Source organism: Prionailurus viverrinus, chromosome B3 (genome assembly GCF_022837055.1).
Source record: "Prionailurus viverrinus isolate Anna chromosome B3, UM_Priviv_1.0, whole genome shotgun sequence".
In the NCBI taxonomy this organism is placed as follows: domain Eukaryota; kingdom Metazoa; phylum Chordata; class Mammalia; order Carnivora; family Felidae; genus Prionailurus; species Prionailurus viverrinus.
The window spans coordinates 139,823,815-139,848,009 of record NC_062566.1 but is presented as its reverse complement, the minus strand read 5'-3'; the positions used below and the strand labels follow the sequence as shown (position 1 = coordinate 139,848,009).

General features: G+C 49.8%; 1 protein-coding gene across 22 annotated transcripts in view; it reads right to left on the bottom strand.

Annotated features, from left to right (window-relative positions):
- WDR20 (WD repeat domain 20) overlaps positions 1-24,195 on the bottom strand; it is a 66,078-nt gene that overhangs the window by 13,398 nt on the left and 28,485 nt on the right. For 5 of the 22 annotated variants that reach the window (XM_047864172.1, XM_047864171.1, XM_047864175.1 and 2 more), the window contains exon 2: positions 9,712-9,894. The exons of 3 other annotated variants lie outside the window; for them this stretch is intronic. In XM_047864172.1, coding sequence (XP_047720128.1) covers positions 9,712-9,894 — 183 coding nt within the window. Of the gene's footprint in view, positions 1-1,632; positions 5,629-5,680; positions 5,816-9,711; positions 9,895-10,290; positions 10,352-11,303; positions 11,356-16,764; positions 18,123-18,200; positions 18,348-24,195 lie in introns of those variants that run through there. 14 more of the 22 variants (XR_007153304.1, XR_007153306.1, XR_007153305.1 and 11 more) reach the window with 13 other exon arrangements.

The window sequence follows — 24,195 nt, the reverse complement described above, 5'->3', positions numbered from 1 at the left end:
CCCACCGGGCCCGGGCTGCCCCGGCAGGCCTCAGGCCGCCGTGGCCCTCGGCCCCTGGGGTGGCGGCCCGGTCAGGCGGTCGGGCAGGGGCTGCGGCGCCGACTCGGGCCGGCGGGCGGGCGGGCCGCCGTCCTTCCCCCGACCCCACGGCTCTCGGTTCCTGCACCTCACGCGTCACCACAGCCAGATGGCGGTCCTGCCCGCACAACGCCTCTGCCGCTCTCTCCTGTGTGGAAATTTTTAAGGACAGACTTAAAAACTTCCAGCACTGTGCTCAGGAGAACATCTCGTGTGCCGCTTGAAGAGACACAACCAAACTAATTCGTGAGAATTCCAACTCGTAATACCGTCCGACAAACGTGAGGCGTGAAGGGAGATGGTTCCAGCAAAGGTTCCTGGGAGGACAGAACCCACGTAGAGCTTTCATTCCCGACTGAAAGGGGGCACGGGGACGAGTGCCAGCAGACCTGCGGGCGCAGCTGACGGACAAACCGCGGAGCCTCCACTCTGCGCCCGCCGGGCGTCTGGGCACACACGGGCCCCAGCACCTGCGAGTCCGGCCCAGCAGCGCAGGCGACCGCGGACCGCGACAAGCCAAGGTCCCCGGCGCCAGCTCGAAGGCGGAAGGGGCGCTCCCTAGCAGGTCACGTGCTCAAGCGCGGGGAAAGCACGGGCCTCGAGGGGCGGTCCCCGGGTCTCCTCCAGGTCTGGGGCACGCCGGACCGCGGTGCCGACCTCCCACTGGAGGATCTCCTCTGCGTGCCGGGCACCGGTAAGGAAGGGGCTCTGCACACACGCTCTTTCACCTCAAAACTACCCTGCGAGCTCAGCTTTCGCTTTGTTTGAATAGGTGACACATTCGCAGTGCACACGAAAGTCTGCCGGAGAAAGCCTTACTCACGTCCCCCTCCTCCGTTCCAGAGCACCTGTCCCCAAGTCACTGTTACTAAGCTTCCTGCTTCTTTCTCCAGAGCGTCTGCGTCCACGGACAAGGCCGATGTGGATGTGCTCAGTACCGTGTCTGTCCATCTGTCTGTGCTGGTACAAAGACAGCTTCCGGGGAGCCTGGGTGGCTCGGTCGGTTAAGCGTCCAACTTCAGCTCAGGTCACGATCTCGCGGTTTGTGGGTTTGAGCCTCACGTCGGGCTCCGTGCTGACAGCTGGGAGCCTGGAGCCCGCTTCCGATTCCGTGTCTCCCTCTCTCTCTGCCCCTCCCCCACACATGCTCTGTCTCTCTCAAAAATAAACATTAAAGAAATGTAAAAAGGAAAAAGGACAGCGTCCTCGTTCCCTCCTACAGCTGCAGAGTATTCAATGATATGGCTGCACTGACAGACGTGCGTGTCGCAGTGGATGACCCCGCATACATGGCAGTTTTCACGGGTATGCGCATACATGCAGGGTGAACCCCAGTAAAACAGCTGGGTCAAAAGGTATATACATCTATGATTTTCACAGATACTGCCAAATCGCCTTCCACGGAGGACAGAACCCTGTATTTTCATCCGCAATGTAAGAGCACCGTTTCCCCACAGAAAGGCGATGTTCTCCCCGGACTGCCCACCAGGAGACAGAGGCGCACAGAGGTCAGGTAACCTCCCTGCCTGCAGTCCCATTCACTCACCCACTCACCCGTTCATTCGCTCGCTCGTTCACTCACTCATTCATTCACCACCCTCTTCTTCTTCACTGAATGCATTCATGCCGGGCACGGACACAGCGCCGATTAAAACAGACGGACATTCCTTCCTGTGTGGCATTTACATCCGAGTGGGAGGGGAAGACCGTGAGACCCGCAAGATCTGATGGTGCCGAGTGCTGTGGAGAAAAACAGAGCAAGGAGAGGAGACACGGTGCCGATGGGGAGGAGGTCACAGCGACTTCCATTTCCGGCAGGAGCAGGAGGGCCTGGCGGGACTCTGTCCGGCGGTGAGGGCTGGCTGCAGGCTGCCAGGTGCAGTGGGAGACTGGGAGCAGGGACAGGCAGCGAACCCAGCCCCGGGCATCCGAGGGAAAGAAGGGAACCAGGGCAGGTTGGACAGACCGGGCAGGGTGGGGTGCCGTCTCCCGTGCCACCCACAGGCATCGACTAAGGCTAGGGCCAACGCCCGCCGGTGCCCAGAAACAGGACACGAACCCACCTGGGACGCACAGCCGGGGAGGGAGGCACACTCTAGGCCTAGCTAGCGGAGTCCCTGAATTTAAACAGCTCTGGTTATTATTTGGTTTGGGTTTAACAAAAAAGGAAGAGAAGAGAAAGCATTTTACTCCTTTTTTTCAAATTAAGAAACAAATACCTGGAACGTTTTATTCGACAAATACAAAGAACAAAGCCCGGTCGCTACACCGTAAAGGTGTATTTTCGCTCCTGAAAATGTCTAGTGAAAAAGGGAAAGAATTTTAGCGCTCCATGCTAAGGAACGGGACTACCCTGTTGGATTCTCCAGTATCGATGGGGCCCTGATCTGGACACGCACAGGGAGGAAACCCCTCAGTAGAAGCCGGGCCCTTCTGAAGAGTTCCTGAGCACAGTTGGGACAGGAAGGACCACATGGAGAGCGGCTCGGGACGGAGCAGTCCGGGTCAGTCTGGGGACATGAGTGGCACCTGTTTTGGCTGGAGCCCTGAGCTGCAGGGAATGAGGTCTGCCACTGGAACCAGGGCTCAGGATGGTGAAGTCTCAGGCTAAGGGGCTTTGGGCCATGACCTTAAAGCCCTGGGAGCTTGAAGTGTTCTGAAGTGAGATGTGCTGTGTGTGTAAAATAGACACTGGGTTCTGAAAACTTGAAAAACTATGGAAACTATCTCATTCGTAATTTCATATTGCCTAATGTTGAAATAATATTTGGACTATACAGAGAAAACAAAATCCGAATTTCACCTATTTTTAACTTATTTAACGTGCTCCTAGAAAACAGAAGATTGACTCTGTGGCTGTGTTTCTACTGACAGTGAGGCTGCAAGACAGCGAGGAAGTGAAGGCTTCTGAAGAGGAAAGCGATGGGACAAAGAGAAACTGTCCCACTGACCCCCTGGCAGAAGGTACAGCATGGAAGACGGAGGGCGGGGGGGCGGGAGAGAGGAACCAGTTAGGAGGCTGTGACAACCGTGTGTGGACAAAAAGGTCTTGAACTGGATGGTGGCAGCATGGCAGGATGGGCTGTTTAACAATGGACTAGGCTGGAGGCAGCAGGAGGTACGGGGAGAAGCGGGTATGACTGCTGCTGGGCTTGGAGCCTGAGCGACTGGGCCACAAAAAGAAGGATGGGATTGGGGTCATGCTGGGAGAAATCAAAGTGTCCCCATCCAGTGGGCAAGGAAGACCAGGAAAGCAGCTGAGAACAGGCAGAGCCGCATCTGTGGCATCCCAGGATCCCCAAGGAAGGATCCCCAAGCACGGAGGAAGAGGAGAGGGTGACGCTCTGCAAAAAACCCGCTTCTGCAGGACAAAAGCAGAAGGAAAATCAGAGAAATGCAGGAAATCAGAGAGGAAAGGGCTGGTGCTGAGTGGCTGCCCCAGGCCAGGAGCTCAGCAGAACCACAATGTTCCTCCATCATGTGACAAAGTCTCTGAGGTTGGCTCTATCTACACACCAGGAAGGGAGGCCCGGAAGGAGGCCGTGACTCCAGCAGGGCCCAGGCAGGCAGGCAGAGCAGGAGCAGGGAGGCTTCCTTAGAGAACACGGGGAGTTCTGAGTCTGAGGGACCAGGGAGAGGAGTAGGCAGGATCCAGACTGCAGAGGAGAAGCCCAGGGGACACTGACACGTGGCGGAGGAAAAAGAGTGGAGGAGAGTGTGAGCCCCATTCCAGCACACCAGCAGAGGGAGGATGGAGCGGGGCAGGTGTTCGGGGAGGGGGCCGAGGGCAGGGAGGCGGCAGGGAGACTCAGACAGTCTCTGGTAGGTCACCTGGACCGGCCGCTGGGTTTCCATTAAAGAGTCAAATTCTAGAACACTCCAGGCCAATTTCTGCTTCAATAAAAAGCCAAACACAAAATCTGCAGATCCACAGGCTGTCTATGTGTGCCACAGAAGTGGGCTCCCACACCCTCACCTCCCCCCAGTGTTCGCCAGCAGCCCTGCACAATCCCCACCTGAATTCCGAGGAAACCGTCCCTTTTCTGATATGAATCCAGTAAAACTCAACCACCAAAACTAGCATCGCTAATGGCATTAACAGACTAGATTTTCTAACTATGATAAACTAGTTAAAAGGAAGCACGAATAAAAATCAATCTGTAACCACATAAGGTATCATTGCTAAAAGCACTTTGTTATCTTTTCGTTTTTTTCTACTACTATCAACATGACAAGCAGGAGAAAATTATTTGGGGGGCAATGGGTGTGAATTTTAGAATGCAGATACTCATTTATAACAAAAATACTAAAGCAAACGATTCAAAAACCACAGCAGCTGCTGGAAAAGCCATAATGTAGCCACAAGGAAAATTGGCGGCTAAGGGCTTTGCTGATGCAAATGCATTTAAGGAGAGCTGCTTCCCTCAGGAAGCATGAGGAAAGGGTACTTCAAAGCCACCTAAAAGGTGATCAGATGTCACTTTATCTACGTGAAAGCTTTAAGGAGCTGATCGATCGTGAGGCGCTCATTTCCTTCCTCTGGTTAAAAAAAGCAACACCAAAAACAAAGCGACCAACATACCCACAACCACTCTTTTGTCCCCGAAGTGGACAGATGGCTGCAAGGCTCGGCCTGGCTCTGCCCTCCCGGGGATGCTGGGTGTCCCAACGAGAGAGAAGACGTGGCCTTGCCTCCAGTGGGCCCTTCAGTTGGACCGCGCCTAAAGGCCACAGGAGCACGGACCCACCCAGTGTGACGGCCCTCGCCTTGCATGAGAGGGAGCAAAGCGAAGACAAAAGGGTCTCACTACGTGTCAGCAACGACAGAAGCCACGATGACAAGCACGGGTGGGGTTTTACGTCTCACACATCTTACCCGACAATCAAAACATACTTGAAGATCCTCTGAAGTTACTACTCTCTGGATACACCCCTGAAATGATGAGAATTTCTAGAAAGACAAACAAGTCTGAGTTCATCATCACACACAAAGTGATACCATAACCACTAGCAGTAAAAAGCGAACCCCCAGCCCTTCCAGGTGCTTCACAAGAGGCTGAATGCTCCCGGGGTGGGAGGGTGGGGGGCTCTGCTCCCCAGGAGCCTGTGTAGGGAAGGCACACTCCGCGGTCTGGGAGCGCAGCGGATGTGCCCCGTACGCCCAGCAGAGGCCCACAGGCATAGCGCACACACAGCGCCACAAAGAGAAACCCAGGAGCCGCGGAGAGACTGGAGAAGCAGACCTGCAGACACCGCTCCCCCAGGGTGGCTGAAAAGGACGGCGCTCCCTCTCTTCTGGGCTGAACGGGTATGGAGGCCGGGCCCTGTGGCGGGACAGGGACACTGGCGGGGTGAAGGGAGGAGGGCTCACCTCTCTGATCAACTGGCCAGACTGGGAGGAGGCGGTCACGGACATCTCTGATGATGGAAGGTGTGAATGTAACAGTCTCACCTCATGAAAACAATAAAAACTACAAAGACGATGAGGTTGACAATGTGTGCTGGGAATTACAGGTGACGCTTCCTGTCTTCTCTGCACCTCGATAAGCAAGCATTTACAGTATTTTTCATTTTTTGAGTGAATGGGGGGGGGGGGAATCACCTTTTAAGATATACTTGATTCCTAGATAGAAATGTTCATCTACTTTTAATGTCGGGTGGATTTCTAGACTCTAACTCCATTCCATCCATCCATCTACCCGTCCAAACATGTGTGATATTTTCGTGTGCCGGGAACCTGTGGGAAGGAGGCGAAGGTGGAATCGTCAGTACCGCGGCGTGCGCGTGAGTACACGTACGTGCAACGGGCAGCCGCGCGAAACACTCTGGTGAGCCACACGCGGGACCAGCGTGATAAGCTGCTCCGCCGCACACACGCTCATCCTCTGCCTGGGTGGTCCTGGAAAGGGACTCTTTTCCCCTTTGAAACTGCTGGTATCTCACCTCCCAAGAGGCCCCTCCTTCCAACCCCGGGCGGAAGGTGCTCCCGGGACTCCTCTCTACCTGCAAAGTCTACTGAGCGCCCACCAAGGGCTCCCTCTCTGAGCCCTTTGCGAATCATCTTGCCCTCACCACACCTCCAGGGGGGGTCTGTCCTTCCCGTCCTCCCGGTGAGGAGAGGTGAGGTCAACAGTGAGGCTCCAGGCTCCGTGTTCCCGGCCGCCGGGCCAACCCCAAGTTGTAGGGAAACACACCAACCGCTGAAAGCACTCCTCTGGAGGCAGCGTGACGGGGGCCAGGGTCTGGGAGGACACAGTCCCTGGCACTCTTCACTCTCACTACGCCTTCACCACAGAACTTTCATCTAATCTCAGGGACGTGAGGGCTATTTACAAGCCCAACTCCCGAATTTCTGCCTCTAGTTTTGGGCCCCAGGCCCACGTATCTAACAGCTAGAGGCCTTTGAAGCTTATTAAATACAGACTGGGCCTCCGCTCCCCCAAACCTGCTCCTTCCCAAGCTTACCCGGCATATGGATGACAGCCAGACCCCTCCCCGTGCTCCCGCCTTGGAAGTCGGGCTCCAAGCAGCAGCCTCGGTAATCTTCCAACCCGCCCCCCACCCCCTGCCGGCCCTGTGCCCCTGCTTCACTCCGTGGGCTCGTGCGCCCCAGCCGGAGCACACCTGGGCCCCGGCCTACGTGGCACAGCCCTGGGGTCTCGCCCTCCCCGGGCACCCTGGGAGCGGCTCTCTCCTGTGCCCAGTCTCTTTCCTCCACCAGGGCCCCCACCTGCCCTGCCTCCCGCGGGGACGCTCTGTCTCCAGTTCTGTAACTAGAGCACAGCACCTCCCACCCGAGATGCTCTCCCCCGCCCCATTTACAGCGGTCTCCGGCTCCTCTCCCTCCTCCGGCCTCTCTCAGGCCTCTGCCTCCCCACACATCATCACACGTCAGCACTTGACCTAAGTGTGCGTGAGGGGTGGCCGTAGGGCAGGCCCAGAGTGGGCACGTGGTAAGCAACCCAGGTCTGCCGATGGGACGGGACATGGCCACTGCTCTAGTTCAAAAACCCCAGCTCGCACCGGAACGGGTCCCGGCCTCCCGCTGGCCGCGCTACCCTCATTCTCCCCAACCCAACCCGAGTGCTGGCAGGCGTTCTAAAGGACACATTTGACACGGGCACTCCCTTGATTAAAAGCCCGAAGCTACCCCTACAGCCTCCAGCGTCAGATCCACATTTCTCGGCGTGTCAGGACTTTGACCATCTGGTTCCGATTTCTCTGTTGGCTCCGACTCTCTGAGGCCCTCGTGCTGAGTTGGTCACTCCTGGTCACCCAGCACTCCTCGGCACACCAAGCTGTTTTCTCCAGCTGTGAAGGCCTCTCTCACACTTTCCCAATTCCTATGCTTCTTTCAAGACCCAGAAGAAGTGTCACCTTCTGGAAGTCTTCTAGACTTCCTCCATCGAACTTAACTTTTGCCTTATCTCAGGATACTTGATACATGCTAAAGAATACGGTTAACACATATCCCTTGGCACACGTCCCAGTACCCTGTCCGTCCACCTCACTAAACTGGCAGCTCCTAGGAGCACAAGGTTTGCCTGTCTGGCGACCGCACGCGGTGGGGCTTACAGTGTGTGACCAGGGAGCCCTCGTGGAAGTGATTTGCAGTTCCAACTCTAGCGTCAACTCGCTGCCTGCCTGGGACAACTCACTCACCTTCTCTTGGATTGTCCTTGTCTGTAAAGGGCAGCAGCTACCCGACTGACGGCGCGGAGGACAAACGTGAGCCGCCCCCAAACCTCTAAATCTTACACCATGGCCTCTGAGAGGACACGCCTCTGACGACCCTGCTCTTACACATCCTGACCGAAACCTGATGAGAATGGTATCCGCACAGCCAAAGAACTTCCTTACTGTGAAAGCCAATCAAATCTCAGCCTCAAGCTATAAACGCCAAGTTGGCATTTAAGCACACACAGCCCAAGCATTCTCAACAGCCATTTTTCACATGAAACAGAAGACCAGTAGGGGAAAACTGAGGCTTCGATTGCTGTGTGAGGAGCTGCTTCCTAGCCTGCGATCCCTCCGCTGTCCAGAGCAGGGGACGGATGCAGCCGATGCCCTCAGGGCCCTGAGCCTCCCACCTCCCCCGTGATGACACACAAGCCCTTCTTGTTCTCTCAGTGGCATCCTGTGCCATCCTCAGCCAGAGCATCCCCCGACCTCGTTTAACCAACAGCCCTTTAGGTGGCTGTATGTAATCTCTCCTCCTTGTGTCCCCCACCCAGACACAAACCAAATTCAATTTCTGGTGGCACGTGCAGAGAAGGCCGGCTGCTCCCCGCCAATGGCCACCAAAAAAAAAAACAGAACAAAAAATAAAACAACAACAACAAAACCATTGGGCTAGTGAGAGATCACTTCCCCAGGTACTATTAATAAAATACGTCGGTCAATAAAACCATTTTCTACTTAAGACTTTTAAAAACAGAGAATCGGAGTAAATACTGCTCTTCTATAGTTCTGTCAGTCCATATGGCAAGTCCCGTCTCCAGTCAACTCAGATGAAACCAGAAGCGGAGACGGCGTGGTTCACAAGATCTCGCCGAATCCGCTGGCGATGCCAGACAGAGACGGTGGATGGGGACCGGCGGGGGTGGACAGCGGCATGCCGTGACAACTACAAAAGAATCCGAATTTTAACTGCAACTTTGCGTCAAATTGAATATTCCTGCCCACAAAGAATTATTTCTTATAAACCAGAATCCATAACGCACTTCTGTTCCAAGTTAATGACAGCAAAACCAGGCAACAGTGCAAAACCACCTGTCCTTCCTGAGGGATCCCAGGTGACCTGACCCTCGCACATCAGGGTTGAGGGGACAAGTTAACGCAGCGGACCCGGGGCTTCTACGTCAGCAAGCCCACTGTATCTTTTCCATTTGCCGGGAGAGTCACACTGAAGAACATCGAATCTGCAATGGCAACTCTTGGGGCCAAAAAGCCACTCCGGTAGCTTTAACAAACAGAATCTATCTGGCAACTTCTATCTGCCATGTTTAACAGTTCTGACATGTTCCTGAACACACGGCTCCTTCCAGAGCAAAACTGGAGATACTAGAAACCCAGCACATGCTGTAACACTGGCAAAAGCTGTGTCATGTGATCCAATTTTAAGTGCCAGGACTTCAAACTATGTCAAAGGTGATTTTACAGCAAACATTTAAGAGAAAAAAAACTACTCGTTAGCCAAACACGTGTCAAACACAGACACAAAAGGCTGGGCTACAATTTAAGCAGCCTAAGGAATTATTATCAGGTTCTTTGATCTGCATGAAATTTTCTGGTGATGTGAACAAGGTCTGGAGTTCTGTATTTTCTTATTTAAATGATAAAACACCAAGTATCAGCTTCATCCCTGCCCCCATTATGAAAGAGTTTCAAAGCACCTGCTCTAGACACCTGAGCACGCTCCATAAAAAAAACGCATAAAACCGTTATCCCAAGGAAGAACAGGTAGAATTCAACGAGTTAATTCACCACATTTGAAAGGGTAACACTAGGTAGGACGGCTGAAAGAGTGAGAAATGGGCTTGGCCCAATGTGGAAACGAAGGCCCACTGCCCTTGGTAAGAATGTGTAAATTCTTAAAGGGATTCTTAACGGCTAAGACAGGGTGCTACTTACTTCCTCATTAAATAGTTTGCTAGTTTCTTTTTTGATTGGATCTATAAGCTGGACTTGGCCTGCGGAAAAGCCCACTAGGAGAGAGACACTTTCTGCTGTGGCTGTTAGGTGGTTGAAGTCATGACAAGTAGGCTGTGTTCCTTTGTATATCCTTTTATCTATTGGTTTACTCAAGTCAGCAGCCTGGAGGAGAAAGAGAAAAATACATACGGTAAACAGCACATTGAGATGAGAAATCTAACAGTTACACTATCTTATACTCTATTATGATGTTCAATCTTAAAAACAAAGGTATTTAAAAAAATTTTTTTTCAGTTTTCAGCATTTTGTAAAAGCACTTTCACACACATTAGCCAATTTGATAACGTTAGACTCTTTACAACTATTACTTTCACGACTCATTCTTCAAATCTCTTTAACAAAGACTCCTGGACTTCAGGAGGGAAAATCCTTGAGATGCTAAATTCAGATTTGTAAAATGCATTCATTCCAAGCATTTTCTAGCAGAGTACCTCTAACCACATAAAAACTCAGCTTGCAAACAGATCTACAGCATCTAAACGCTCATTGGTGAGTTACCTGTAGCCCAGGGGTTCTCAAAGTGTGGTCCCCAGGCCAGCGGTGGCAGCAGCAGCATCACCTGGAAACTCAGAAATGCAAATTCTCAAGCCCCACCCCAGACCAAATGAATCAGAAACTAGAGGGGTGGGCCCAGCAAGCCTTCCAGGTGATTCCGATGCCCACTCAGATTTGAGAATCACTGCTGCAGCCAATTATAAGCAAGAGCCTTCTTACTGGGTCACGGTCCCTCTTCTGTATTAGCTTTTGGGTTCCTTTCATTTATTGAGTCCACACTCGAGGTGCATGACACACATCGCCTTTTACCCTTACGATGATCATTCAGAGCAGAGAATACTGCCCCATGTTACAGAGAGAAAACAAGCTTAGGGAGGTTCGTAACTCAGCCACGGTCACCATACCTACCTAAGTAAGTGGCTAGATGTAGAACCCTGGTCTGTTTGACCATAAAGGACATGGGAGGAACACACACCCAACACACCCCAAAGTCAGAAGCAAATGACTTCTGACTTGGACCAAAAGTGATTTTTCATTGCACCTCCCCCTCAATCCCTAAAAGTACGACTTTTTTCCTTCACGAGAAATGCTCCATGCCATCTAATACGCTGGGCTGATATTGTGGAAATAAAGGACACCACCCTCCAGTCTTAGTTGAAAGTCACAGGCGCAGACAACTAGGTTGCTGAGTGTGTCCTCTGACACGACCACTCCGGCCCTGGGCACTGCTCTGGGGCCATGGCCCCGGCTGTCTGCTGACCAACCCCTGTGCTAGGCTCTAAAGATTTCTTTCTTCCAAAGGGGCCTGTGCCACTGTGCTGAGTAGTCTAATGTTTCATTTTTTCAAATAACACACATAAATACTGAGTAGAAAGGAGGACCTCAAAATTATAGGCATCTTTGAGCAAACTCGAAACCCCAACATCGGGAAGTCTGGACCAAGTGGAACAGGAACTCTAAGAGCACAGGGCAAAGGAACGAAGATACATGCCATGCGGACACTCTCCCAGCCTCACCTCAGTTAAAACGGAGATGAGAATCTCTGTTCTACCAACCTCATGGGATTGTCTGGAGGATGAAATAAGAGAATATATACATGAAAGAGCCCTGCAAAGTGTAACATAAAGACACAAAACACAAGGAAGAGCTGACTTTGCAGCAAGGAGGAAAAGGGGCCGGCGGGGCTGGGAGTCAGCATGGAGGTGGGCTGGCGGCCGTGCTCAGCAGAGGGCTGAGGGCTGCAGAGGCCGAGAAAGCCACCACCCCCCCAGACAGGGACAGGGTGCCTGTGGGAAGCCACCCCCGGGCTGGACCCTAAAGGCAGGGAAAAAGCAGCTAGGCTAAGGGACCACAGCAAATCATTCCAGAGCAAAGGGGTATCAGCAAACGTCAGAAGTGCCCAAAACAGAAAGTGAAAAACCACTGGCAGCTAGTGACAAAAAACAAATCTGAAATAGGAACGATTAAGTTGCTACATGATCTCTATATCAGCAGGTATAACTCTTTGGGAATTTTTTTTTTTTTTTTTTTTAGAGCTTGCTTTGGGAACTTCCCCCTTCAAGAATATATCTAAAATTATGCCCAAAACTATAAAAATCAGTTCAAAGGCAAGCCAAAAACTGACAGAGAAAACATACTACTGTTTAATGCTCATACATGAGCAAAAGAACACACACTGGCTCTCAGGGACAACAGAGGAAGTGAAAGCTCTGGACTGGATGTTCCAAGTATCAACACTAGTACAGAATCGCCCTTACAGATCCCTCACAGTAACCACATCAGCCTCAGTTCTTGGGAGACTTATTTTACATCCCCGCCTCCCACCAAGGAACTCTACTGAAAAGACGTCATCTGGAATTAGATCATATGTGCACAAACGCCTCAAGTATTTTAAATGCCAACTGAAACACTTCTACTCTTAAATGGTGTAAATATTCCCCAAACGTCTTATTTACTAATTTGCTTAACAATTTTCTTCCTAGATCACTGCTTTCAAAGTGTACCAGTCTGTGAACAGTTTACTGGTCTGCAGTCAAGATTGAGCACAGAAATTAAGAATAAACATTTAGGGGCACCTGGGTGGCTCACTCGGTTGAGCATCCGACTTCGGCTCAGGTCATGATCTCACAGTTCGTGAGTTCGAGCCCCGCGTCGGGCTCCGTGCTGACAGCTCAGAGCCTGGAGCCTGCTTCGGATTCTGTGTCTCGCTCTCTCTCTGCCCCTCCCCTGCTCATGTTCTGTCTCTTTCTGTCTTTCAAAAATAAATAAACATTAAAAACAATTTTTTTTCAAAAAAAAGAACATTTAGAAACTTTTTATGGCAATCAGGGTAATTTTGTATCTGTCGACTCTAATAAAAAAATTAGAATTTATACTCTGCACATCTTTTTCAATTCTGTTTTCCAGTAATTTTGTTTTTATTTTTAGAAAAGTATCAGTTCCAATGGATTGGAAATTTTTAAAATTGGTCCTTCAACATTGGTGAAAGGCACTGTTCTAGAAGGCACAAAAGTAGACGCAGGCCCAAGAAACAGTCAGAACACCTCTTACCTGAGGTCACTCCCGTCCCCACCCCCCACGGCACCCATCGTACTAGAACCAGAACAGCACAACCCGCCAGGCAACATGGCGCCTACCGCAAGCAGGGATTACCTCGGAGCCTCAAGTGACCGCTGGGCCTGTACCCACCCATAAGGATCCGCCACTGGGGCCTGAGCCCTCTGGAGCCCAACCCCAGAGCGAGGAAAGTCAGGTTACTGGAACCTGCCTTCGTTCAAACCGTGCCACCATCTGTGACTCATCTTGTCCTTCTTCAGCCAATCCTCAAGTTCCCTTTTCCCACTGATGTGCTTACTGGTGGCCTATTTCTTCTTCCTCCTCTTCCCCTCTTCTTTGGGGATGGCGGGGCGGGGCGGGGGCAGGGGGGGGGCGGGGGGGAGGGCGGTGAGCTCACACACCTTTTTAGTAGTGGCAGTAACTACCTGAGTGGGCCACACCTCTTCTGCACAGGGTCATCAGTCCCTGACAGGTGGCTTCCCTGGCAGACGCAGTCTGGCAGGAGAAAGAACCCGGACTCTGGAGCCAGGCAGGCTCCCCTCTGGGCAGCCAGGAGGCCTGGGGCAAGGTGCTCCCTTCCTCTCCGAGAAGAAAGCCCCCTGACAACGGATCTGAGGCACAGAGCATGCGCACACAACTCAGCCGCTAGCCGCCTCTATGAATCTGCCCCTGTCAGGTCCCACCTCTCTGGTCAGACCCTTCAGGAGCTTCTCACCTTCCATCACACCAGAGTGTGGAAGGCCGGACACGACTTCCGCCTGCGGAACACTTCCTGGGCCCCGGCAGCCTCACATCACATCTGTAGTCTCAGCCACCCCTCCGGGGGAGGGGGCAGGAACTGCTGCAGGAATATTCCGGCCCCAGGGCCTGGTGGGGCAGGTCCTGAGGGTGCTGCAGGCTCACGGCCCCTCTTTCTTGGCGGCCCCTCTCTCTTGGCTTCGGGAGGCCGCCCCGCTGGTTGCAGCTGGGGAATTTCACCCAGTGGTCCAAGCCCCCCACCTCCAACAGGCTTCTTCCCAACTACCATTCTTTGGGTTGGCTCCTTCCTCCGAACTCTCAAGTACTTAATTTGTTCCACAGAATTTAGTATTTAATCACTTACACTATTACAGTATTGTTTCATGTCCATTATCATTGATTACAATAAAATTACAATTACAATAAAAATTATAATAAAAACTCCCTTAAGGAGAACTTCTTCATTAAGTAGTTACCACTGTATTATTCCATAAAATCAGTTTTTGTGTTGCAGCTTTCTGGCGACTTCTGCACAGATAAGTTATCGACACTTGAGATGTTTTTAATGTATCTGCATCCTAATTACTGCCAGTTACCTGAATTCTTAAACATGAACTTACAGTGCAACATAGTTAAAAAATCTTACCGATTTTAAGAATTAGATCACACTTGGTTACTCAGCCCCAACAGAGCATCCCGTCTGTCACAAATGCTCAGTGTCTGCTACCTGCATAAAAGTGCAACGATCTCCCTTTTTCAGGGGTGAGATTAAATCCTACCCATGCTCATTCGTTTCTGCGTAAGGAGTCATTGATTACAAATAATTTGTCAGTGTCTCATTCTCAACAGGAAAGTTTTCAATGATGGCTTAAGAATTCCTACTACAGACACGAGCTGCTCATCAAAATCCTCGATCAAGAAGTACACACTAAAATGTCACGCTTCCCTTTCCAGTATCACAAAGGTCTGCAGAAGCAGCCCTTTTATTCCGGCTCACATCTGCACCCCAGACCCCCCCCCCCCCACCCGGCCTGCTGGGGAACGCCCCGCAAAAGGAAAGCCCCCACAGGCTCAGCGGGCCTACTCGCCACTGTCAGGGTCCCGCACCCTGGCCCAGCCCTTAGAGGAACTCCGAGAAGGCATGTGGGCCTGCGCGGAGCCCCCTTCATGGCAACCTGCTACTTGACCCTCCTGAGCGCCCAGAAGCATTTTATGTGGTATGGAAAATATCTCCGAAAGACCGGTTTTGAAAAGTGCACGTCAGAATATTATACACGGGAGGTGGCAGTGTTGCTAATCAAGGCGGGCTTTGATTTTCCTACATTTGATATTCTCCCTCCCCATCTGAGAACCACCTCAGGGAGAATTAGTCCCACAGAACTTGCCAGAAGAGAGACCCTCCACCCATTTCTGCACATCCAACTCATCCCACACACTACGCCAGATTCATCTTCGTGAAGCCTTCGGTCACCCTCCCATTTCAAACCTCCGTGGCTCTGCCCCGGCGCTGGCTAAACCCCTTGGCCTGGCACCCACGGGCCTCGCTGCCGTGGCCTCATCACCCCCACGCCCTCCAGAGGTACTTGTTCACACGCTGCCTGTCCTCTTTACACCTTCTGGCCTTTCCTCACACCCCTACCTTCGCTCAGAATACCTTCCCCATGCACAGCGTCCATACAATCCTGCTCACGGCGTCCCCAGTGTCCTGACCTCCTCATCTCACCTCTGGGGAGCACGCTTTCGCCTGACCTTCCCCGACCGCCATCACTACGGGCCACATGCACCGGCTGTAATGTTAACTGCATTCCATACACCGTGTAAGTCCAGCTCCTTTTAAAAGCAAAAAAAGTCAGGAGGCTGCTGAGTCACTGAAGGCCCAAATGAATTGGTCGAAAATAGCCGGAGCAGCCCCGGTGACACAAAGGTCTCCGTTACGCCATTTAAAAGTCAGAAGAGGGGCGCCTGGGTGGCGCAGTCGGTTAAGCGTCCGACTTCAGCCAGGTCAGGATCTTGCGGTCCGTGAGTTCGAGCCCCGCGTCAGGCTCTGGGCTGATGGCTCGGAGCCTGGAGCCTGTTTCCGATTCTGTGTCTCCCTCTCTCTCTGCCCCTCCCCCGTTCATGCTCTGTCTCTCTCTGTCCCAAAAATAAATAAACGTTGAAAAAAAAAATTTTTTAAGTCAGAAGAGAACTGACACCATGCTTTCTATGATCATTCCTCTTGACCGCATCTCAGACGACCAAAACAGGAACCAGAGATGAACAAGGGACAACTTCCCAGGGCCACAAAGGATCACCTACTTGGAAAGAAGGAACATTTGGAGTCCTATCTCAAGACCTGGGATCCAAAACAAGCCAGATTACAGACTGTTCCAGTTTCCCTGGGGGGTGGAGGCTTGGGGTCTCCAGGGTCTGCGGCTGGACCACACCTAGCTGGGCATCCTGGACGACGCGTGGGGAAGTGGAGGAGCCCTCCGAGTCCCAGATGCGGATAAATGCAACTCCAGCCACTCAGAACTGAGGTAGATTCACTTTGTGAATAAAGCTCAAAGTACTCTTTAACCAAAGCGCTCTTCCCCACAGTGGAAAATACCCCGGGCTCTGACAGAAACACCACAGTGATTTTCAAACGTCCTCACTGCCCCCCTGCCCGGAAGCAGAAACAAAGGCTGATCGTGCGAAACCCCCACCCAATCCACCTTTCTCATGGTTTCTTCAGCTCAACAGCTACTCCCAAAATATCTGCATAATTGAGTGGTACTTAAAGAGTTATCTAACACGGACTTAAAATATGTATCGGGGCAGTAAGAAGTCAACCAGGTTTGGGATCTCTTCTCCCAACAGGAGGAAAGTGTCAATCATCTGTACAGTTTCAGTGTTTCAAAAAGGACAGAAACTTATCTGCCTCCTTCACCGCTCTATCTCCAACACCTAATAGAGGGCGTGGGGTGTAAACAGTATCATTAATATCTACTGCAGAAATGAAACAATTCTAAAAGCGGAAGGAAAAACTTCCACAGCCAGAAGTACATAAAAGCAAATATGTGGGGGTGCCTGGGTGGCTCAGTCGGTTAAGCATCCGACTTTGGCTCAGGTCACGGTCTCGCGGTTTACAGGTTCGAGCCCCACACTGGGCTCTCTGCTGTCAGCACGGAGCCTGCTTTGGATTCTCTGTCCCCTCCTCTCTCTGCCCCTCCCCAGCATGCCCGGTCTCTCTCAAAAATAAACAAACACTTATGGGAGGTAAAAAAAAAAAAAAAAAAAAAAAAAAAAAAAAAAAGTAAATGTGTGGTCTGCTGCTGACCAAACTCCCAACCAACAACTAACGTCTTCTTGGGTGCCCGTCTGTGAAAGAAAACAATCTCCGTGAGCAAATATCAGTATGTCACTGTCCGGCTTGCAAAGCACCTCTGCGCGTCGGTTCTTTTGGCCCTCCTTACGCATCTGTGTGCCGGGGACTCCTGCCCCTGCATTTTATAAGGAGGCAAACAGAATCTGCAGTCAAGACGAGGCGGAGTCCGGCCCCTGTGCTCCTGGCCACGGGGCGCCGACGGGCAGCTGACGAGGCACCGTCTGAGGCCGCACCTAGATCTGCAACCCCATCACTCGCCCGGGTGGGAATCAGACACCCCAGCCTTGATCGGTGTGGCCCAAACTCCAGGGCTCCCTTCTCAGTGCATCCACCCCGCAGGGCTGTTTCGTTCACAGGAGGGAACAGGCTAGAGTCGTGCCTGGCACTTCAAAGGCACTTGAGAAAAGTTAGTTCTCTTTTCAACTCACGTTTCTCCTTGTGCATATGTGAGGATTTGCTGCCGACCACAGACAGGCTTTGAAAACCCTCATCGTTCACTAATACCTTCAAAGAAGTATACAGAAGGAAAACAGGGTTCTTTCTGCCCTAAATTTCCTGGACAAAGACAACAGGAGAAGCCAAGTTTAGGGCATGGTCTCCTTTCTACGGAATTTTCCCCAACAAGACAGCACCTTCCCTTTCGTAGCTTCCGTGCCTCCTCCCTCCTCTAACAGCACATGCCCACGTGATGTCCGACCCCTCCCCGTTACTAAAAACAAACAAAATGCCGGGTGACACCTGCTAGCAGGCTTCCGCTGGGCTCCGACCCTGGAAGGGGCGCCCAGAGCCCCCACCTCAGACCTGCCCTGTGGGCACGGCCACGGCCGGGCCGGAGAACGTGGAGGGAGAGAGCCGGGAAGGCCAGCGGGCCGGACGTCCTCAGAATACAGGCAAATGAGGCGTAAAAGGTGAGGGGCGCCACCCTTACGTCATTCCAGAACGGGAAGAGTCGCCCACTCACAAAACGCACAAGATACGCTCACTGAACTTTCACAGCGACAATCTGTGGCGCGGCTTCCCGGTCTCCAGAGAAACGCTTCCCACAGGGGCAGGGAAGGCTCCCTCTCCGGAGGGAGGTCAGCGGAGCAGGTCGGCAGGGCGCAGGGCGGGGCAGGGGTGCCTCGAGGAGGAAGCAGGACGGGATTACTTGGCGCATCTTCTCCCCTGGCCCGGCACTGCCGTCAAGGACCTGCTGAAACAGCAAGCGTCTGTTGTCATCCCGTGTCATTTTCCCCAAGGCAGCCTGTCACCCAAAAACCGACTCCCCTACCCTCGGATGATTTCTCAAAGATGAACTGAACAAGCCGCCGAACCACCACTTCTTCGCCAACTCTCCAAGTTCTCGAGCCGAACGCCACGCTCAGGTCAAGGCTCTTCCGTGGTGTTGAGATTCTACAAATGGCTGCCGCCGCTTAGGCTAATGGAACACGGATTTCTTCGTTAAAGAAAAACCACGAATCGACATCAGCTGAATTCAGTTTGCCCACATGCTAACACCAGATCTCATCACATTAAAATGCTGACATACACAAATGACCTATTTTTTATTAAACCCTCTGTTAAATATGCACAAAATATGCACTCCTATTCCTGAGGGAATACCAACACCTCAAATGGAAGAAAAGGCAAGGTGTTTTATTTCTGCAAAAGATACTCACTTCAAATTCTCAGAAAATTTTTTTTTTTTTTAAGTTTCCCCTTAAAGGGGCTTGGCGGAGAATCCTTGGACCTAAAGCGTTGCGACACTGGGAAACTGCAGGCCCCTCGGAGGCAGTGGGTACTTCCTATGTGCCGCTCAACGACTGCCGCGCTATCTTCCTAACACCGAGGCCATCCACGAGCTTGTGGTGCTTGGCACGGCACCAAGAGGATTTTTAAATTTTCCGATTCAGGTTGCTTTGTAACCTAAGCAGCAATCTGCAGAGGAACTCCCATTCTAAGTCAGAAATACCCGAAATCCCCAACTGTCTAGAGGCCCTGCAACCTTCCAGCTCCCATTTCCTCATCCTACTGAGACACTGAGGCCCAAGGAAGGGTGGTGGTCTGCCCGACGTTTCCCAGAGCGTAGAACTGTGCTTTTAGCCCCAAACTGCTATTTTTCCAATCACCCAATCTCAGTTGGAACAATGAACTACTGAATCTGTAACAGACGAATTTTTCTTTTAATTGGCACCGAAGTGCTCTAGTAATTATATATCAAATGACAGCACTCTGGAGCCAGTGCGATGCCGTGTTTCCAAACAGAAAGCAAGAAAGCTAAAGAGAATGAACAAACACTAAACTTCTCTTACACCATGGAGATGAGCCGCTAAAAGCCGTGGCCAAAACATTCTATTTAGCCTCTGTGATTCAAAGACTTCGTCTCTAATCAGCCAGAGCTCAGCTGAAGGGAGTAGCCTCAGATCAGTGGAGCAGGGGAGAGCTGACCTGCCCTCAACACCAGCACCAGGAAAAGTTCCAACCTCTCCTTCATCTACCGTTTTACAGCGTCACCGGAACTACGCGCTCGGCACTTGTGCTCAGTCACTTGTCAGGGATGTCTTATCTATCCCCAGCTAATGCAAAGCTTTGAGGGCGTAACTTTCTCATAGGCCACCTCAGTAACAGCCACTCAGACGTTTCTGATGGTTTTTCCCTGCCAGATTAGAAAAAGCCCCTCCAGGCACCTGGAATGTACCATTGGCCAAGCAGCGCAACAGCAGCCTGTTTCAAGACGTGGACCAGCAAAACTGGCACCTACAGGAACGTGGAGAGGCTGGCCTCCCCTCACCACTGCAGGAGCATAAGCTGGCAGAGCCTTTATGCAGGGCAACTTGGCAACACGTAGCAAATGCCTCCCTTCCTCTAACCACAAATTGAGCTCCTAGGAATGCATCCTTAGCCTATCTTTCAAGTACATAATTTGTAGTAGCCCCCAACTGGCCCAACATAAACGTCCATCTATAGGAGGCTAGATAAAGAGCGGGCTAACCATGGAATGCAACTACACTGAGAACAAATGTGGATAAACCTCAAAAAATATATTAAATGAAGCCAAATATAAATGAAGCATATAATAATTCCATTTATATAAAGTTCAAAAATAAGGAAAACTAATCTGCGATGCTAGAAGTGAGAACAGTGGGTACCCTTGAAGAGCGTGGGGAAGGGGCCATAGGGCTGGTTGGCCAGGAATGCTGTTCCTTAAATCTGGGATTGATTCTGCTTTGTGACAAATTAACACAGCTTTACACTTAACACACTTCTTTCTTTATGCTATTCCTGAATTAAAAAAATTTTAATGAGCAAACACATGTACAAAGACAGCCAGTTCAACTCTGTTTACACTGAAACATTATTAACATCTTGTGTGTTCCAAAAAGGAAATTGGTAAATATGTCATGTAGCCATTTAAAGTGAAGATATTTACTTACTAGCAAAGAAGGATGTTATATGCTTTATTAAGTGGAAAAATGAAACAATAAAAAATAGGATTCTAAAGACAAAAAAAATTGCAAAGACATCTTAAAATCGTATTCATACTGTAATCACACTGTTAGTAATAACGGTATATCGTTATTTTGAATATACCTTGTAGAAGCAAGCTGATTATGTGAATGTCATTAGGAGCTGAGACTTTGCACATAAGAGGTATAAGTGTAAAATCATTCATCTTAAATTTGACTAGGAGGGGCACCCGAGTGGTTCAGTCGGTTAAGCGTCCGACTTCAGCTCAGGTCATGATCTCATGGTTTGTGGGTTCGAGCCCCACGTCAGGCTCTGTGCTGACAGCTCGGAGCCTGGAGCCTGCTTCGGATTCTGTGTCTCTTTCTCTCTCTGCCCCTTCCCCTCCCCTCACCCTCGCCCTCTCTCTCTCTCAAAAATGAATAAACCTTTTCTTTTTTTTTTTTTTTAAATTTTTTTTTTCCAACGTTTATTTATTTTTGGGACAGAGAGAGACAGAGCATGAACGGGGGAGGGGCAGAGAGAGAGGGAGACACAGAATCGGAAACAGGCTCCAGGCTCTGAGCCATCAGCCCAGAGCCCGACGCGGGGCTCGAACTCACGGACCGCGATATCATGACCTGGCTGAAGTCGGACGCTTAACCGACTGCGCCACCCAGGCGCCCCTGAATAAACCTTTTCAAAAAATTGACTAGGAAAGACCAATAGAAAACTGTGTGTGTGTGTTTTCTTTAAAAAAAAAAAAAAAAAAAAAAAAAAAAAGGCATTTTCTAGCTGTGTGCAATAAAAGGGTATAGATGCAATGACCAAATAGCAACTTCTGGTGCCTAGACTCTGCCTTGAACAGTATTTGCCACTTAAAGTCACCAAGGCTCCCAGAACCTGATACCAGGTATGGGGCAAAAAATGAACGTGGAACATCTTTTTGTACCTCTGGGCAAGAAAGCTATCAAAGACTACAAAAGCTGGGCCCAAAAGACTTAGGGGGCAAGGCAGAGGGGCTACCATTACACAAAGATGGGACGGTTCAAACATCAAAATGAGGGGTACCCGGCTGGCCGAGTCGGTAGAGCACGTGACCCTTGATCCTGGGGTTGCAAGTTTGAACCCCACATTGGTTGGAGATTACTTTTAAAAAAATACATCAAAATAATACTGCAGAATTTTCATGGAATAAAGTAAGAATCTGAGTTTATACTGATATCGATAAATGGAGAAAAGAAAGCTCTTCCTTAGATTAGACTAACACCTAACAAACGTAGGAGGAAAGAATAATGGAGTCTGAAAATCACCATTTACAACTATGATAGTAACACAATAACAAGTGGTTCAGCCAAAATCAATGAATGCTACAACTAGTGGATAAAGGTTTAATGAGAAAACAGGATACTTACATAGTCTCAAAGTGTCCCCTCACAAATTACCTCTCAATTACAAAGAGAAAAATGGAACTTTACAACAGATTAATTTAGTAAATACAGCTTTAATCAGGTTAACATTAATTTGCCCACTAATACTGGGGCAAATCAGTATCATGTGCCTCTTGACATGCTGCCCTGAGATGAGCACAACAACATCAGTTTTGTGGTATTTCTCCCCAAAATGCAGCCCATGAATCTAATCATGAAAAAAAAAATCAGACAAATCCAAACTGAGAGGGATTCTACAAAATAACTGAACTCTTAAAAATGTCAAGATCATGGTAACAAAGAAAAGGCTAAGGAACAGGTCCAGACTAAACAAGACTAAAGAGCTTACAACTAACTGCTGTGTGTGAACTTGGACGGGACCCCAACCAGGAAAAAATGACTTTTAAAAGACAGCACTAGGGTGGGGCGCCTGGGTGGCTCAGTCGGTTAAGCACCAGACCAGCTCAGGTCATGATCTCACGGTTTGTGGGTTCGAGCCCCACATCAGGCTCTGTGCTGACAGCTCGGAGCCTGGAGCCTGCTTTGGATTCTGTGTCTCCCTCTCTCTCTCTCTCTCTCTCTCTCTCCCCCTCCCCTGCTTGTGCTCTGTGTGTGTCTCTCTCTCTCTCAGAAGTAAACAAACATTTTTAAAAAAACATTTTTTTTTTTTTAAACAGCACTAGGGTAACTGGTGAAAAAAAATTTAATGTTTATTTATTTTGAAAGAGAGAGTGTGCATATTGATGCGAGCAGGGGAGGGACAGAGAGAGGCAGGGAGAGAGAGAAAGTGGGGCGGGGGGGGGGGAAGGAGAGGGGGGGAGGGGAAGGGGGAATCCCAAGCAGGCTCCATGCTGCCAGTGCAGAGCCTGATACGGGGCTCAAACTCACGAACCATGAGATCATGACCTGAGGGGAAACCAAGAGTCACATGCGTAACCAACTGAGCCACCCAGGTGCCCCGTAACTGGTGAAATTTTAATGTGAACTGTTGATTAGATAAGAGGAATGCATCAATGTTATATTCCTGATTTTGATAAATGTACTATGGTTATGTGAGTGACAATTCTTGTTCTGGGGATAGAAATGGACATGATGTCTACAAGCCAGTCTCAAACGATATATGTTTTACATACACAGAGGGGCAGGGGGAGAGAGGGAGGGGAGCATACAAATGATAAAACAAATGGGCAAATTTTAAACAATTAGTCAGTCTGGGTGACAGGCATATAGGAGTTCTTTGCGCTGTTCTTGTCACTTTTCTGTAAGTGTGAAATTATAGCAACGTAATTTTTACAAAAGAGAGACTTAAGAGGTATGTATACTAAATGTAATGTGTGGTCCTTGTTTGGAAATATAGGTGAGTAAGCCAACTAAAAACATCTTTTTGTGGTAGTGGTCACATGAATCTACACATGGGATATGACGGCACAGAAGCAACCAACCACACACACACAGACACACAGACACACAGACACACACACACACACACACACACACACACACACTCACGCTAGTGCATCTGAAACTGGTGAAATCCAAACGAGCTCTGAGGACTATACCAACGGCGATTTCCTGATACTGATATGTACTATAGTTATGCAGAATACTACCCCTGAGGAAAACTGGATGAAGGGTACATGAGACCTCCATGCATAGTTCTTGCAACTTCCTGTGAATATAGAATCATTTCAAATTAAAAAACTAAAAATAAATTAATAAAAAGATCCTTATGAATCAAGAAACCGTGAAGAATATTTATGAATCTGTCAAAGAACAGACTATATTCAAATGTAAATTTTTAACGTGTGAAAATGTAGTTTCATTTCTTAGAACAGTCCACGTATCATAGAAAAAATACAGAAGAGAGGATGCTTGGAATTTGCTTTAAAATAATGCAGTAAAGCAGGAGCCTGGGTGGTTCAGTCAGCGGAGCATCTGACTGGCTACGGTCATGATCTCAAGGGCTGTGAGTTCGAGCCCAGCATCGAGTTTACCACCGTCAGCACGGAGCCCGCTTCTGATCCTCTGTTCCCCACTCTCTGCCCCTCCGCTGCTCGCTCTTTCTCAAAAACAAATGAGTATTTTTTAAAAAGTAATGCAGTAAGGGCAACAGAATCGATTAAGTGAGACTAGTCATATGCTGACAAATGGCAAAGCTGGGAGACAGGTGGACAGAAGTTCATTATACCATCCTCCCGACTCTTGTGTAAGTTTGAAATTTTTCATAATTAAAAAAGGATTCCTTTTACAATATACATTTATATGCGTATAGTTGCAAAGAAAGCAATTCAAATAGATACTCATCAAACTATGAAACGTGGTTATTAAAAGGTTAGGGGTAGTATTTAGGTAATAATTTTTTACCTATCTTGATTTCTAACTTTTCATCAATAATTATATATTACTTGTGCA